Here is a 14,531-nt window from a genome sequence, read left to right as displayed (position 1 = left end):
GTTTTCCAGGCTGAATTCTTAAAAGGTAAAGAAAAACCTTTTATAATCTCTTATTAAGAGCAAACCATAATCCAAAAAGACTTTGTCAAAAGAGAGAAAGAAAATTAAAATTTTAGATTTATATAGGCACACTTGATATTAAAGCTTATTTAAAAAAATAAATTAATTTAGTTTTAACCAATCTGACTACACAAGATTTTCTCACTCCCTCTTTGTATTCTCAACTTTCTACAATGATTTAGTTTTCTTCCTTTATTTTCTTTCTCTTTTTCTGTTATTCTGAAACAAACTTTAATTTAAAAAAATGAATTGAAGTATAGTTGATTTATAATATTGTGTTAGTTTCAGGCGTAGAGCAAAGTGAGTCAGCTATACATATACGTATATTCATGCCCTTTCAGATTCTTTTCCCATATAGGTTATCATAGAACAGTGAATGGATTTCCCTGTGCTATAGAGCAGCTCCTTGTTAGTTATCTGTTCCACACATAGTAGTGTGTCTATGTCAGTCCCAAAATCCCAGTTCACTCTCCTCACCACGTTTCCCCTTTGGTCATCATAAGTTTGATTTTGAAATCTATGAGACTTGAAACAATGTTTAAATAACCTCTAAACCAAGACAAAATTAACAAAAAGTCAGGCTTTATACTCATATATTTTCTTATAAAAAATCTTACTTTCTTTTTACAGATTCCTTTGCATATAATTTTTTCTTATTATTTTAGTAGTTAAAATTACCTGTATTATTAAAAGTTTTTATTTCTGGTAACCCTGATTTTTGATGAAAATTAGTGAGCAGACAGATGTGAATGGCTTGTCATATACCAACATTCTGTACTAGATTGGCAAATTAGGAATAAACCATTTCATAATTCTTAGAGGCATATGCCTTTTATTCACGGTACAAATGTTTAACATCACAGAAAAATACTTTATTAATGGACACAAATATTTTTTGTCCCTCTGTCATAAGAAGCCAAAAGTAAATAAACTTATGTTTAGCAATAATGTTTCAGTATTTTATCTTATTTGGAAATGATCTACATATTCAATGACTATCCATCACTTAACATGGTATGACTTTAAGGTTTCATTTTACTAAAAAGATTTTGGAAGCTATTTTTAAGTAGATATATTTTTATAAAACATAATCATTGTTGAAAAGATAATTTATAAACATTTATTCCACCTGTCTCTATTTAATTCATTTGTTCTTAACAATTATTTTTAGATTACTTATGAAAATTTCATAATATTAGACAAAGCTAGCCATCATCTTAAATTATTTTTCTTGCTAACAATTATTGTAACATATATATTAGGCAAGCATCAAACATCATAGAAGCAAACCACCTAAAAAGTTAAATGTATGGCTTCTCTCTTTGCTGCTGTGCTTGACATACATTAAGCAATTTATTTATTTTTTTAAAAAGTTTATTTTTTAATTAATTCAATGAATTTTATTATATTTATAGTTGTACAACCATCACCACAACCTAATTTTAGTACATTTCTATCCCCCAAACCCCAGTCCACACCTCCTTCCCTAAACCTGCCCCCTTTGGTAACCATAAGTTTTTCTTTTTTTTTGTCTTTTTGTCTTTTTTAAGGCCACACCCCTGGCACATGGAGGGTCCCAGGCTAGGGGTCCAATTGGAGCTGACTCACAGACATTGAAAAACTTATGGTCTCTGGAGGAGACAGTTTGAGGGTTGGAGGGATGTGCTTGGGTTGTGGGATGGAAATCCTGTGAAATTGGATCGTGATGATCATTATACAACTACAGATGTGATAAGTTCATTGAGTAATAAAAAAAAATAGTGCCATACCTACAGCATATGGAATTTCCCAGACTAAGGGTCTAGTTAGAGCTACCACTGCCAGCCTATACCACAGCCACAGCAACACCAGATCTGAGCCAAGCTGCGGCCATGAGCCATACTGCAGCTCATGGCAATGGCAGATCCTCAACCCAGTGAGCGGGGCCAGGGACCAAACCTGCATCCTCAAGGATACTAGTTGGGTTTGTTACTACTGAGTCACAATGGGAACTCCCTCATGTGTTAAATTTAATGTTAATAACTCTGAAGATTTGCTTGTTTTGTTAAACCAAAAGACGTAAACTAGCTTTTATTTACTGAAGATTATTCCAGATCACATGTACTTGAAAAATATTTTGGTTTTTTTTCTGTATTTCTGAAGTTACTGTGAACATTTAATTTCTGTAAGTGCTTATTAAGCTCTTTCAAAAGTTATTTTTGGTAATTCCATCCAAAGGTAGAAAAATATGTACATATAACTCATGCATAGACATACATAAACATATAGACAGATACAAATAGAGATCTTACACCTTTCATTTAAAAAAATTTTAACTGTTTATGGCTAGAGACAATTATGTAATATAAAACTTACTAGTTTATAAAAGAACAATTCAAATTGCATTTCTGGCAGATGAATAAGTTAAGATTAACTGCTTAGAGAGATAAACTTTTCTACCAATATTTGTGGAGAAAACTTTTAAGATTTAAAAATTTTCTCTTGATAGGTAACCTCCTAGAGGTTGTGGACTAGATTCTGAGCAAGGGAGGTTTTCCTAGCAGTCTGTTTAATAAAAATCTATTTTTCTCTTTTTTTCCCTCCAGTCTCAGGTGTTTGTAGGCTGTGTTTTAGTTAACTCTTCTGTTGTTTTTATATTTTAAAGATGTGGTAAAATAAATAAATAAATTTATTTATTTATTTTTGCTTTTCAGGGCCACATACGTAGCGTATGGAGGTTCCCAGGCTAGGAATCGAATTGGAGCTACAGCTGCCAGCCTACACCACAGCCACAGCAATGGCAGATCTGAGCCACATCTACCACCTATATCACAGCTCACAGCAATGCCGGATCCTTAACCTGCTGATCAAAGCCAGGGATCGAACCTGCAATCTTATGGTTCCTATTCAGATTCATTTCCACTGAGCCACAATGGGAACTCCAGGTGCGGTAAAATTTATATCACCAGAAACCAAGTCACCATAAATTTTTTTTTCTTAAGAAGAAATTAAGGGGTATATTTGTTTATTATGAGAAATTTAAAGCAATTACTATTTAAGATATTTCTTAAGTATAGGACAGTTCAGTGAATTTTTTTTTTTTTTTTTTGGAAGGCACTTAAAATATGGAAAGACCTGGAGCTGGGAGGTCTGGTTACAGAATAAGGAAAAATAAAACAGCCTTGTGTGTTCTTGGGGACTTGCTAAAAACCAGTCTCTAGGCACCAATAAGACATTTATTTAGAATGAGAGCTCTTTAAAATATCCGTTTAGGTATAAAAGCCTCAATCTTTAAAAGTGTACCTATTTTTTTTTTTTTTTTTTGTCTTTCTCTAAGGCCACATCTGTGGCATATGGAGGTTCCCAGGCTAGGAACTGAAGCCACTGGCCTACACCTGTGTCCTCGTGGATTGTAACCATGTGGATTGTAACTAGTTGAGTTGCAACCCTCTGAGCCACAACGGGAACCCCTCCCTGCATTCTTAATTGCTTTCAGCTCAAAATAATTTTTATGTCAAAGAGGCATTCTTTGGGGAGACATGTTCTGCTTTCCTTCACATGGTAGAAGGGATTTTGAAGATTTGCTTAAGTTAAGGATCTTGGGGGAGAGTACTCTGGTTTATCTGGGTCAATCCAGTGTAATTGAAAGATCCTTGTGAGAAGGAGGCAGGATGATCAGAGCCAAGAAAAGGTCAAGTAGTTTCAGAAGAATGGGGCTCAGTGTAGAGAGGGCTTGAGATCTGAGTGAGACTCATGTCAGATTTCTGTCCCCCAGAACTGTAGGATTGAATTCTGTGTTGTAACTTGTGATTTGTTAGAGCAGCAACAGGAAACTAAAACAGGGGTATGTGGTGTTATAGAAAGAACACTGTCGGAGTTCCTGTTGTGGTTCAGCAGAAACAAATCTGACCAGGGACCATGAGGTTTCAGGTTTGATCCCTGGCCTCGCTCAGTAGGTTAAGGATCCCGCATTGTCATGAGCTGTGGTGTAGTTTGCAGATGCGGCTCAGAGCTGGCGTGGCTGTGGCTGTGGCATAGGCTGGCAGCTGTAGCTCAGATTGGACCTCTAGCCTGGAAACCTCTATATGCCGCAGGTGAAGCCCTGAAGGAAAAAAAAAAAAAAAAAGAAAAGAGAACACTGTCCACCAGGACCCTGGGGATTTTGCTATCTTTTCTGCCTTTCCCCACTTTGTGGCAATAGATGTTCAGGCAAGTTGCAAATGTCTCTAAGCTCAGCTGCAGTGTCCATGTAACAGAACCATGAAACGGGATATATTTGAGGGCAGGCCTGAGCTGATGGCCTCATCCACTTGGCAGATATGTTCCCTGCTTTAGCTTCCATCCTTTGGCTCAGCTCAGCCCGGTTTAGCACTTCTGAGAGAACTGTTATCAAATGGGGGTCCTGCAGCTCACAGCTTACAAAATCAATTATCTACTCACAAACATGTGGAAAGAAAAGAAAGAAAAAGTGCCTTTAATCAGGATCCTGGCAATCTGGGGAGATGGTGGACCCAGTGTCTCCAGAAAACCACCTCTGAAGGTTCTGCTCAGCCGAAACTTCTAAAAGGAAGGACGGACGTGATTTCAGTTAATCACTTGAGATGGGAGGTCAGAGTTGTTGTCACCCCCCACTTTGTGCAGGCCTGTGTGCAGGCATGTCCACTCCTCATGACCTTCCTTTAGATGTTATCTTGTTCACATAGTTTGGTCACTAGCTGGTTAGTGCGATTAATAAAGGGGAAGAGCTAGGGAAGAGATATGATAGCCCTTTACTTACTCTTCATTTCTATCATTTTTACTTTGATCTGTGGGGAGAACCCACAAGTTAGGTAAAGTATTGCATGATCCAAAAGATTTGAAAGGGCTGCTTGGGCCCAAGATGAATAGAGCATGAGAATGCCTGGTTTAGAAATGTATTACATTGAGAATTATACTTAGAATGGATAAGCAACAGGGTCCTGCTCTATAGCACAGGAAACTACATCCAGTCTCTTGGGATAGACTATGATGGAAGATGGAAGAAGGGGAATGTATATATATGAGTTACTGTGTCACTTTGCTGTACAGTAGGTATTCGCACAACATTGTAGCAAAAAAAAAATTGTTTTTATGTTAGAGGGATTTGACGAATGGTCTTCTAAGCTAGTGCTTCTTAATTGGGAAAGGGGCTACAACCTTAGCCCCTCAGGGAACATTTATCAATATCTCTAGATATATTTGACTATCATGACTAGGGGGAAAGTTGTACCAGAATCTAGTAAGTAGGGGCCAGAAATGTTGCCAAAAATTCTAAAAAGCACAGGACAGCAGCATACAACAAAGAATTATTAGGACTGAAATGTCAATTGTGCAGCTGTTGAGAAATCCTACCTTAGACTGGTGTTTCTGGTTTTCAATATATGTATGAATCACATGGGGATCTGGCTTGAAGTTAGGATCCTGATTCAATCTCATGTCCACATTGTACAGAACTGGGCTACAGGTTGTTCTCTGAAGACTGGCATTCAGATGTCATTATCAACAGAGCACTTGACACCTGCAACTCCTTCTCTAGAAGGTGTGATGCAAAATTTTCAACATTTTTGATTCAGGTGTGGTCACTGTATTTTGGCTGTACATTGCTTAGTAAGTGAGACTGGGTGCCTGTGCCTCTGCCTGGAGCCTGAGTGATGTAGCCTTGTCTTCTGGGCAGGGAGTGGGTCGTAGAAGACCTGGTTTGGAAGTCATGTTTTTGTGGAAGCTGTTTATCTAGACTGAGGAATATTCCACATCTTCCCTGGGGCCTCCAGGGGATTCACATTGGCTCTGAGGCAGGGTTAATGGAACATGATATTTGTATGTCACCAGAATGAGATATTGAAGGTGTTGGAGGAGTTCCCTTTTCTGGACATCTTTAAATAGAAATTAGACTCTCATATTATGAAAGGGTTTAAGGGGAGAGGGTCTGATGCTTATTTTTGTTAAATCATTTTTTTTCCCTCAAAATGTTCAGTTGCTTCTTACTGTCCGTGGAATACAGTTTAAGCTTTTTTTTTTTTTTTTTTTTTAAAGGGCCGCACCTGCAGCATATGGAGGTTCCCAGGCTAGGGGTCAAATCGGAGCTGCACCTGCTGGCCTACACCACAGCCATAGCAATGCCAGATCCTTATCCCACTGAGCGAGGCCAGGGATCGAACCTGCAACCTCATGGTTCCTAGTTAGATTCATTTCCGCTGTGCCATGATGGCAACTCCCAGTTTAAGCTTCTTAACCTTAAGGTTCCCTCTATTATCTGGCTCTGTACACTCTCTCAGTCTTGTTTTTTTAAGAAAAATTACCAAAAAAAAATCTGCAAAGTAGCAAACTAGGAATAGAGGGGGAACTTCCTCCATTTGATACAGAATATCTACCAAAAACCCCCAGTTAACATCATACTTAAAGGTGAAAGATTAGATGCTTCCTCCCTAAGACTGGGAACAAGGCAAAGGTGTCCCCTTTCACCACCACTGTTCATCATCATACTGGAAGTTCTAGCTAGTGCAGTAATATAAGAGAAGGAAATACAAAGTATACAGATTAGGAAAGAAGAAACAAACCTGGCTTAGCAGATGATATGATTGTTTACGTAGAAAATCCCAAAGAATCAACAACAACAACAAAACTCCTGGAGCTCATAAATGATTATTTTTGCAAGATATAAGATTAATATATTGAAGTCAACTGCTCTCCTGCATACCTGCAGTGACAAATTTGAGTTTGAAATTTAAAATATAACATTATTTACATTAGAACTGAAAAAAAGAAAAGAAATATAAGTTTAAGAATGTATACACAAGATTTATATGAAGAAAATCTCAAACCTCTAATGAAAAAAATCAAAGCTCTGCATAAATGAAGAGATATTCCATGATTATGGATTGGAAGAATCAATGTTATGTTGTCAGTTCTTCCCAACTTGGTCTATACATTCAATGCAATCCCAATCAAAATTCCAGAAATTTTTTTTTTTTGTGGATATTGACCAACTGATTCTAAAGCTTATGTGGAAAGGGAAAAGACTGAGAATAACCAACTCAATCTTGAAGAACAAAATCAGAGAACTAACACTATCTGACTTCAAGAATTACTACAAAGCTCAAATTATCAAGACATTGTAGGACTGGTGAAAGAAGAGACATATAAATGAATAAAATAGAATAGAGAACCTAGAAATAAACTTGTATATTGAGAGTTCCCTTAGTGGCTCAGTGGTAATGAACCTGACTAGTGTCCAGGAGGATGTGGGTTTGATCCCTGGCCTCGCTCAGTGGGTTAGGGATCCAGTGTTGCTGTGAGCTGTGGTGTAGGTCACAGATGTGGTTCAGATCCTGTGTTGCTGTGGCTGTGGCATAGGCCAGAAGCTATAGCTCTAATTCAACCCCTAGCCTGGGAACTTCCATATGACGCACATATATGGCCCTAAAAAGTCAACTTATCTTTGGAGAAGGGACAAAAGAATTCTATATAGAGAGGATTATCTTTTCAATAAACAATGCTAGGGCAACTATATATATATATATATATATATATATATATGTAAAAACAGAATCTAGACACAATCTTTACATTTTTTTTACAAAAATTAGCTCAAAATAGATCCTAGACCTAAATGTATAAAATGCAAACAAAAAGCTATAAAAGTTGTAGAAGATAACATAAGGTAAAATTAAAGTGACCTTGAGTATGATGAGATACATCAAGTGCATAATCCATGAAAGAAAAAATATATATAATATTACATTATAATTAAAAACTTCCAATCTGTGAAAAAGTTTTAAGAGAATGAAAAGATGAATCACACAATGGGAGAAAATATTTGCAATTCATATGTCTGATAAAGGGCAGATATTAGGAGTTCCCTTTATGGCTCAGTGGTTAACGAATCCAATTAGGAACCATGAGGTTGTGGGTTCAGTCCCTGGCCTTGCTCAGTGGGTTAAGGATCTGGCATTGCCGTGAGCTGTGGTGCAGGTTGCAGATGCGGCTTGGATCTTGCATTGCTGTGGCTCTGGTGTAGGCTGGTGGCTACAGCTCCAATTGGACCCCTAGCCTGGGAACCTCCTTATGCTGTGGGAGCGGCCCAAGAAATGGCAAAAAAGACAAAAAAAAAAAAAAAAGGACAGATATTAAAAATATACAAAGAACACTTGCAAGTGGACACTATGAAAACAAATAACCAAATTAAAAAGTAAGCAACAGATCCGAACAGACACTTCATCAAAGAAGTTACACAGATGGTAAATTATCATATGTCTTTATGGAACTTGAAAATTTAAACAATGAGATACCACTACATACCTATTAGAATGGTCGAAATCCAGAACACTGATGACACCAAATGCTGGAGAGGATATGAAGCAACAACTCTGACTCATTTGTTGCTGGTGGGAGCGCAAAATGGTACTGCCATTTTGGAAGACAGTTTGACAGCTGCTTAACAACTTAAACTCTCACAATATGATTCAGGATTGTGCTCCTAGTTATTCACGCAAGTGAGTTGGGAACTGATATCCATACAAAAACCTTCACATGAATGTTTATCACTGCTATATAATATAATCACCTCATACTGGAAGCAACCAAGATGTCCTTCAATAAATGAATGGATAAAAAAACAAAAACAACAAAAAATGATACATTCATACAGTGGAATGTTATTCAGCAATAAAAAGAAATGTCAAACCACAAAAAGACATGAAGGAAATTTAAATGCATACTGCTCAGTGAAAGGATTTGGTCTGAAAAGGCTACATATTGTGTGATTCCTATTATATGATGTTCTGGAAAAGGCGAAACTTTAGAAATAGTAAAATGATCAGTGACTGCCAGGGGCTCAGGAGAAGAAGGAAGGGATGAATATGTGAAGCAAAGGAGATTTTGTGGCATATTCAGTATGATTCTGAAATGATAAATACATAACATTATGTACTTGTCTAAACCCAGAGAACTATAAAATACAAAGAGTGAACCCTAATATAAATTATGGACTTCATTTAGAAATAATGTATCACAATTGGTTCATCACTTCTTACAAATGTACCACACTAAGGCAAGATATTTAATTAGGAAATTGCGAGGGTTGGGAAAAGAAAACATATGAAACCCTATAGTTTTTACTCAATTTTCTATAAAACTAGGACTTCTCTAAAAAATAATGTTCACTAATTTAAAAAATAATGAAAATCACAAAAAATGTGGCATGTGCTAGTCTTCCTACCATGCAGAACTGACATTTTGTATTATTTGCTTCAAGTTTTTCCTTCTTTTAAATAAAATATTAAAGGTCAAGCCCCCATTGACATCCTTCAGTTGTAATCTCCTTCATCCTCCCCAAAGGAAACCACTATTACCAGTGCATATCTTTGTTTTTACATTTATTGCAAACATTTATTTGTTATTTATTTATTGAAGTATTTATTGACAGTATCTTCTGTGTCATAACTTTATTTATGGTTCATTGTGGTAGAGGTATGATGCACCCAGGGCTGGAATGAATCCCAGTTCCATTTTTTCTCACCTGTGTGACCATGAACATATTTGTTTCTTTCTAACTTTGTCTCAATTTCTTCATTCACAAAATCAGAGTGACAATAGTATCTACTTCAGAGATCTTTTTCTTTCTTTTTTTGTCTTTTTGCCTTTTCTAGGGCCGCTCCCACAGCATATGGAGGTTTCCATACTAGGGGTCGAATTGGAGCTGTAGCCGCCAGCCTATGCCAGAACCACAGCAAAGCGAGATCCAAGCCGCTTCTGTGACCTATACCACAGCTCATGGCAACACCTGATCAAACCCACATCCCCATGGATAGTAGTTTGTTATTGCTGAACCACAATGGGAACTCCTAGAATTTATTTTTGAATCTGGTGTAAGGTAGGGATTTAGTTTAATTTTTATCCATATCTAGAGACTCAGTTGTAAAAACTTAATTTTTCCACTGATTAGTAATTTATATTGTCATTTCTGCCACCTAACCAACTTCTCTGTGTGCAGGGGATTAAGCTCTATTTTCTACTATCTCCTACTCACATAGGAGAAGTGACTTCAACATCTCCTATATGTTTCTATCAGCTTGAGTTTATTCATGCTGTTCCTTATGTCTGGGGTGTTCTTTCCTTTTAGCTCCACCTTTCAAAATTCCACTTATTCTTCAAGGTCCAGCTGCAAAGACCCTTACAGTACTTTAGAGTCCTGTCATATACATCTCTCCTCACCTGAATTAAATGAAAAGACTCAGCACACCTCTAGTACTTTACTTCCTTGATGTAAATCTTAGCTCATCTCCTTTGTGTCACAGTCATATGTGTTCTTTACCCTGACACACTGTAAATGTTTACACATTGCTGTGATAGACAGAATAATGTTCCCACTCCCATGTTCTAATTCCTGGAACTTGTGGTTTATTACCTGACATGGAAAAAGGGATTTTGCATAGGTGATTGAATTAATGACCTTGAGCTGGGGAGTTTATCCTGGCAGGCCCAATATAATCATGTGGGTCCTTAAAATTGGACATTTACCAGTTAAATTATAGCAGCAAAAGGAAATGGATACTTATGCACCATGCAATCCTTTATACCTTGAAGCAGATCCTTAGATGTATATGAAGTGCTGTCATTGTTCATGGACTTGAATTGTGAAGCAGCATGAAGGCTGTGACTGATAATGACTTCTTTGTGCTGTTACCACATCACTAATACTCATCTCTAGCATCTAGACTTTGTCAAATTAGGTCATTGCAGACTCCTCAGCCTGGCTTTCCTTTTTGTTGGCATCTTTGTGCAGCTTGACTTTGAATACATGGTGGTAAATAAATATTACGTGCAAAGCTTCACCTTCTTTACATGTCCTGACAGCTCAATGATAGTCCCAGAAAGAGAAGCCCTTTCCCTACAGTGTTTAACCTACTCAAATGTACTTGAAGACTGTTTGATGGGGATGTTCACAAACCCTTTTTAGCCTTTGCTCTGACTGAGGAGAGCAGTATGGGATTTGAAATCAAATACATAAAAAAGACTGGGAATCCTGGCTCTGGTCTTTACTCACTCTGTGACTTAGAGTAGGTTAGTAAATCTCTTGAAGTCTCAGTTTCCTCATGGCGTAAATAATACTTCCTTGAGTTATCTTAAAGATAGAATAAGCAGATACATGAAAAACTATCAGCACATAGTAGATGTTCAATCAATGCTAGCTTCCTATCCATCTCAGGTACAACACTACTAACAGAAGTAATCCAGACTTTTATTTATTTTGAAGAGTTGGCTACAGGTAGGTAATGCAGCGTGACATTTGTTCTTACTTTCTATTTATTGGTTTTATTTTTCAAGGCATAAGGCTTTCAATTGCCTTATCCAGTCTCATATTTCAGGTTTAGAGTTCTGTTTGGCATTCTGGATGTCTGCTTAAGAATAGCCCAAGTGACATTGATGATTTTAATTATTTAAAAATTGAGAGGGGTATGGGAAGTAGAGCCAGGGGTACAGAAGAGATCAAAATGATATCAAATAATATTTTTTTAAATTTTTAAAAAATTTTATTTATTTGTTTATTTATTTTTTGTCTTTTTGCTATTTCTTTGGGCTGCTCCTGCGGCATATGGAGGTTCCCAGGCTAGGGGTCGAATCGGAGCAGTAGCCACTGGCCTACGCCAGAGCCACAGCAACGCTGGATCCGAGCCGCGTCTGCAACCTACACCACAGCTCACGGCAACGCCGGATCGTTAACCCACTGAGCAAGGGCAGGGACCAAACCCGCAACCTCATGGTTCCTAGTCGGATTGTTAACTGTTAACCACTGCGCCACGACGGGAACTCCTCAAATAATATTTTAATAACATGTGATAAAATAAATAGAATGGCTACACCCTAGAATGGTTCTTGTCTCCTCTCAGAACCAGATTAACCAGATTAACATTCTGAGCCACTCATCTTCACCCAATATGAAGCCGGATAAGAGCAAGTATATCAGGTCTTATGACACTGATGGGAGCAAAATGGCCTCTGGGCTGTGATGATGGAAAGGTCACATTTAAAACTTAGTGTCTTAGTGCTCTTTGCTTGTCTCCACATACGCTACACCTCTGGTTCTCAAAACTCAAGAATACATAAAAACCAACTGGAGAGTGCCTGTTAAAACTGCAGACTTCTGGGCCTTTCCTTGTGATTGACTCAGTATATCTGAAGTGGAGCCCAGGAATCTGCACTTAATTATCCATTCCAGCGGTGTCTGATCCTGGTTGTCACCCAGGTCAGTGTTTCAGGGAGGTGGTGTCCTAGGCAGGAGGTCATCAGTCATTGGATATTTATCGAGTGCTACATGGGTCCGAAGCGTTATAGGGGATATTGTCCTTGCTTATCAAGAGTTTACAATGAGGGGGACATAAGACTTGGATACAGACAGGGTAGCAGCTGCTGGCTCTCCAGATTAAAGTCAGATGGTTTCTTCTTCCTTGTTTGCATTTTACTCTGTTCAAGCTTCATGGTGGTTTAGAATAATTTATTCTAACTTATTTATTCACTTACCTCTTTATCAGATTATGTATTCCTTGAGGATGAGTGAGCTTCATTTTTGACCTACAGCAATTTTATCCCATCACTTTTTCTTACTCCTATAACTTCTATTTTTGCTCATGACTCCAGCCCTACCTCCTGTGGCAATCTCATGCTTGAGGCACTGTATGTTATAAAATGGTTTGTCCTTTTTTTTAAATTTTTAAATTTTTTATTTTTTTATTACTCAAATGAATTTATCACATCTGTAGTTGTATAATGATCATCACAATCCAATTTCACAGGATTTCCATCCCACAACCCAAGCACATCCCCCTAACTCCCAAACTCTCTCCTCCTCCAAACTTTGAGACCATAAGTTTTCCAAAGTCTGTGAGTCAGCATCTGTTCTGCAAAGAAGTTCAGTCTGTCCTTTTTTCAGATTCCACATGTCAGTGAAAGCATTTGATGTCGGTGTCTCATTGTATGGCTGACTTCACTTAGCATGATAGTTTCTAGGTTCATCCATGTTGCAAAAAATGCTGGTATTTCGTTCCTTTTGATGGCTGAGCAATATTCCATTGTGTATATGTACCACCTCTTCTTGATCCACTCCTCTGTCAATGGACATTGAGGTTGTTTCCATGTCTTGGCTATTGCAAATAGTGCTGCAATGAACATTGGAGTACATGTGTCTTTGCGAGCCATGGTTTTCTCTGGGTAGATGGCCAGGAGTGGGATTGCTGGATCAAATGGTAGTTCTATGTTTAGTTTTCAGATGCATCTCCATACTGCTTTCCACAGTGGTTGCACCTATTTACAATTCCACCAATAGTGTACTAGGGTTCCTTTTTCTTCACACCCTCTCCAGCGCTTATTGTTTGTAGACTTTTTGATGCTGGCCATTCTGGCTGGTGTAAGGTGGTACCTCATAGTGGTTTTGATTTGCATTTCTCTAATAATGAATGATGTTAAAAATGGTTTGTTTTAATAGGACTTATCAATCAGGCTTTATTATGTTCCTGCTCCCTTTATTGTCTGTGCTTTTTTTGGGGGGGGGGCTGCAACCAAGGCATATGGAAGTTTCCAGGCTAGGGGTTGAGTTAGAGCTACAGCTGTCGGCCTACACCACAGCCAAGCAATGTGGGATCTGAGCTATGTCTGCGAACTACACCACAGCTCATGGCAACGCCGGATCCTTAACCTACTGAACCAGGCCAGGGATCAAACCCTCGTCCTCATGGATACTAATTGGGTTATTTACCTCTGAGTCATGATGGGAAATCCCATCGGTGCATCTTGATGACCTGGAAGAGAGAATGCAAAGATCAGATATGCTCTGTTAGCTTTGGTTCTCACAGAAGTTGGGACATGACTGTGGTCCTGTGGGTGGTGTGTCAAGGTGAGTCTTATTGAGAAATACTCTATGGCAAAATATAGAGGGTAGGATGTTCAAAAGGGGCATGGTCTTTAGATTTACATTTATGTAGGCATTGTGACATATTCTGAAGGCTTATCTGCTCAAGTTCAAGCTGGAAAGATACAAGCACATTGGTTTAGTCTCCAGCAAGGAGTAGTGGGCAGGTTTAGATTTAGACTAGTCAGTGTCTGCTTTTCCTTCTTGAAACTGGAACTGTTGTAAATTCCTGGGAGGAGAGAATTACATTGGACTTGACATTGAGAAAAGTGTAAAGGTATGGATAATTTAACTAAGAAAAGTCTTTCAAAACAGTTGAAATTTGGGAGAGTAAGTAAGTGGTATGGAATGATGAGAAAATAGAAAAAATTAAAGCCTCATATATACTTTGCCTTGAGAATTAAGGCAAATGGCAAAGTGAGCTTAAGAAGTAGTTCAAATCAGTTTAGTGTGTTGGAATACATAAATGTCTTGAAATATGAGTCATTGATTAAAATTTAGGAATACCTTATTTGGATGGTATCTCAAGATGAATTTTTAGTTTAAGTTTTTTTCCAGGGTATTCATTTTA

General features: G+C 37.9%; 1 protein-coding gene across 4 annotated transcripts in view; it reads left to right on the top strand.

The window, feature by feature from the left end:
• Positions 1-14,531, top strand: part of TMEM45A (transmembrane protein 45A) — a 96,960-nt gene that overhangs the window by 55,981 nt on the left and 26,448 nt on the right. The window contains exon 1 of one of the 4 annotated variants that reach the window (XM_084991592.1): positions 13,908-13,945. The exons of 2 other annotated variants lie outside the window; for them this stretch is intronic. In XM_084991592.1, the coding sequence (XP_084847718.1) occupies positions 13,915-13,945 (31 nt within the window). In that variant the 5' untranslated portion in view covers positions 13,908-13,914. Of the gene's footprint in view, positions 1-13,907; positions 13,946-14,128; positions 14,238-14,531 lie in introns of those variants that run through there. One more of the 4 variants, XM_084991593.1, reaches the window with a different exon arrangement.

Source organism: Sus scrofa, chromosome 13 (assembly GCF_054392235.1).
Source record: "Sus scrofa isolate SSC_HxYL_T2T_F1_AM1 chromosome 13, Sscrofa_HxYL_maternal_Yorkshire_Landrace_v2.0, whole genome shotgun sequence".
Taxonomy (NCBI): Eukaryota; Metazoa; Chordata; class Mammalia; order Artiodactyla; family Suidae; genus Sus; species Sus scrofa.
The sequence above is the reverse complement of the archived record's forward strand: the minus strand, read 5'-3'. Positions and strand labels throughout refer to the sequence as shown.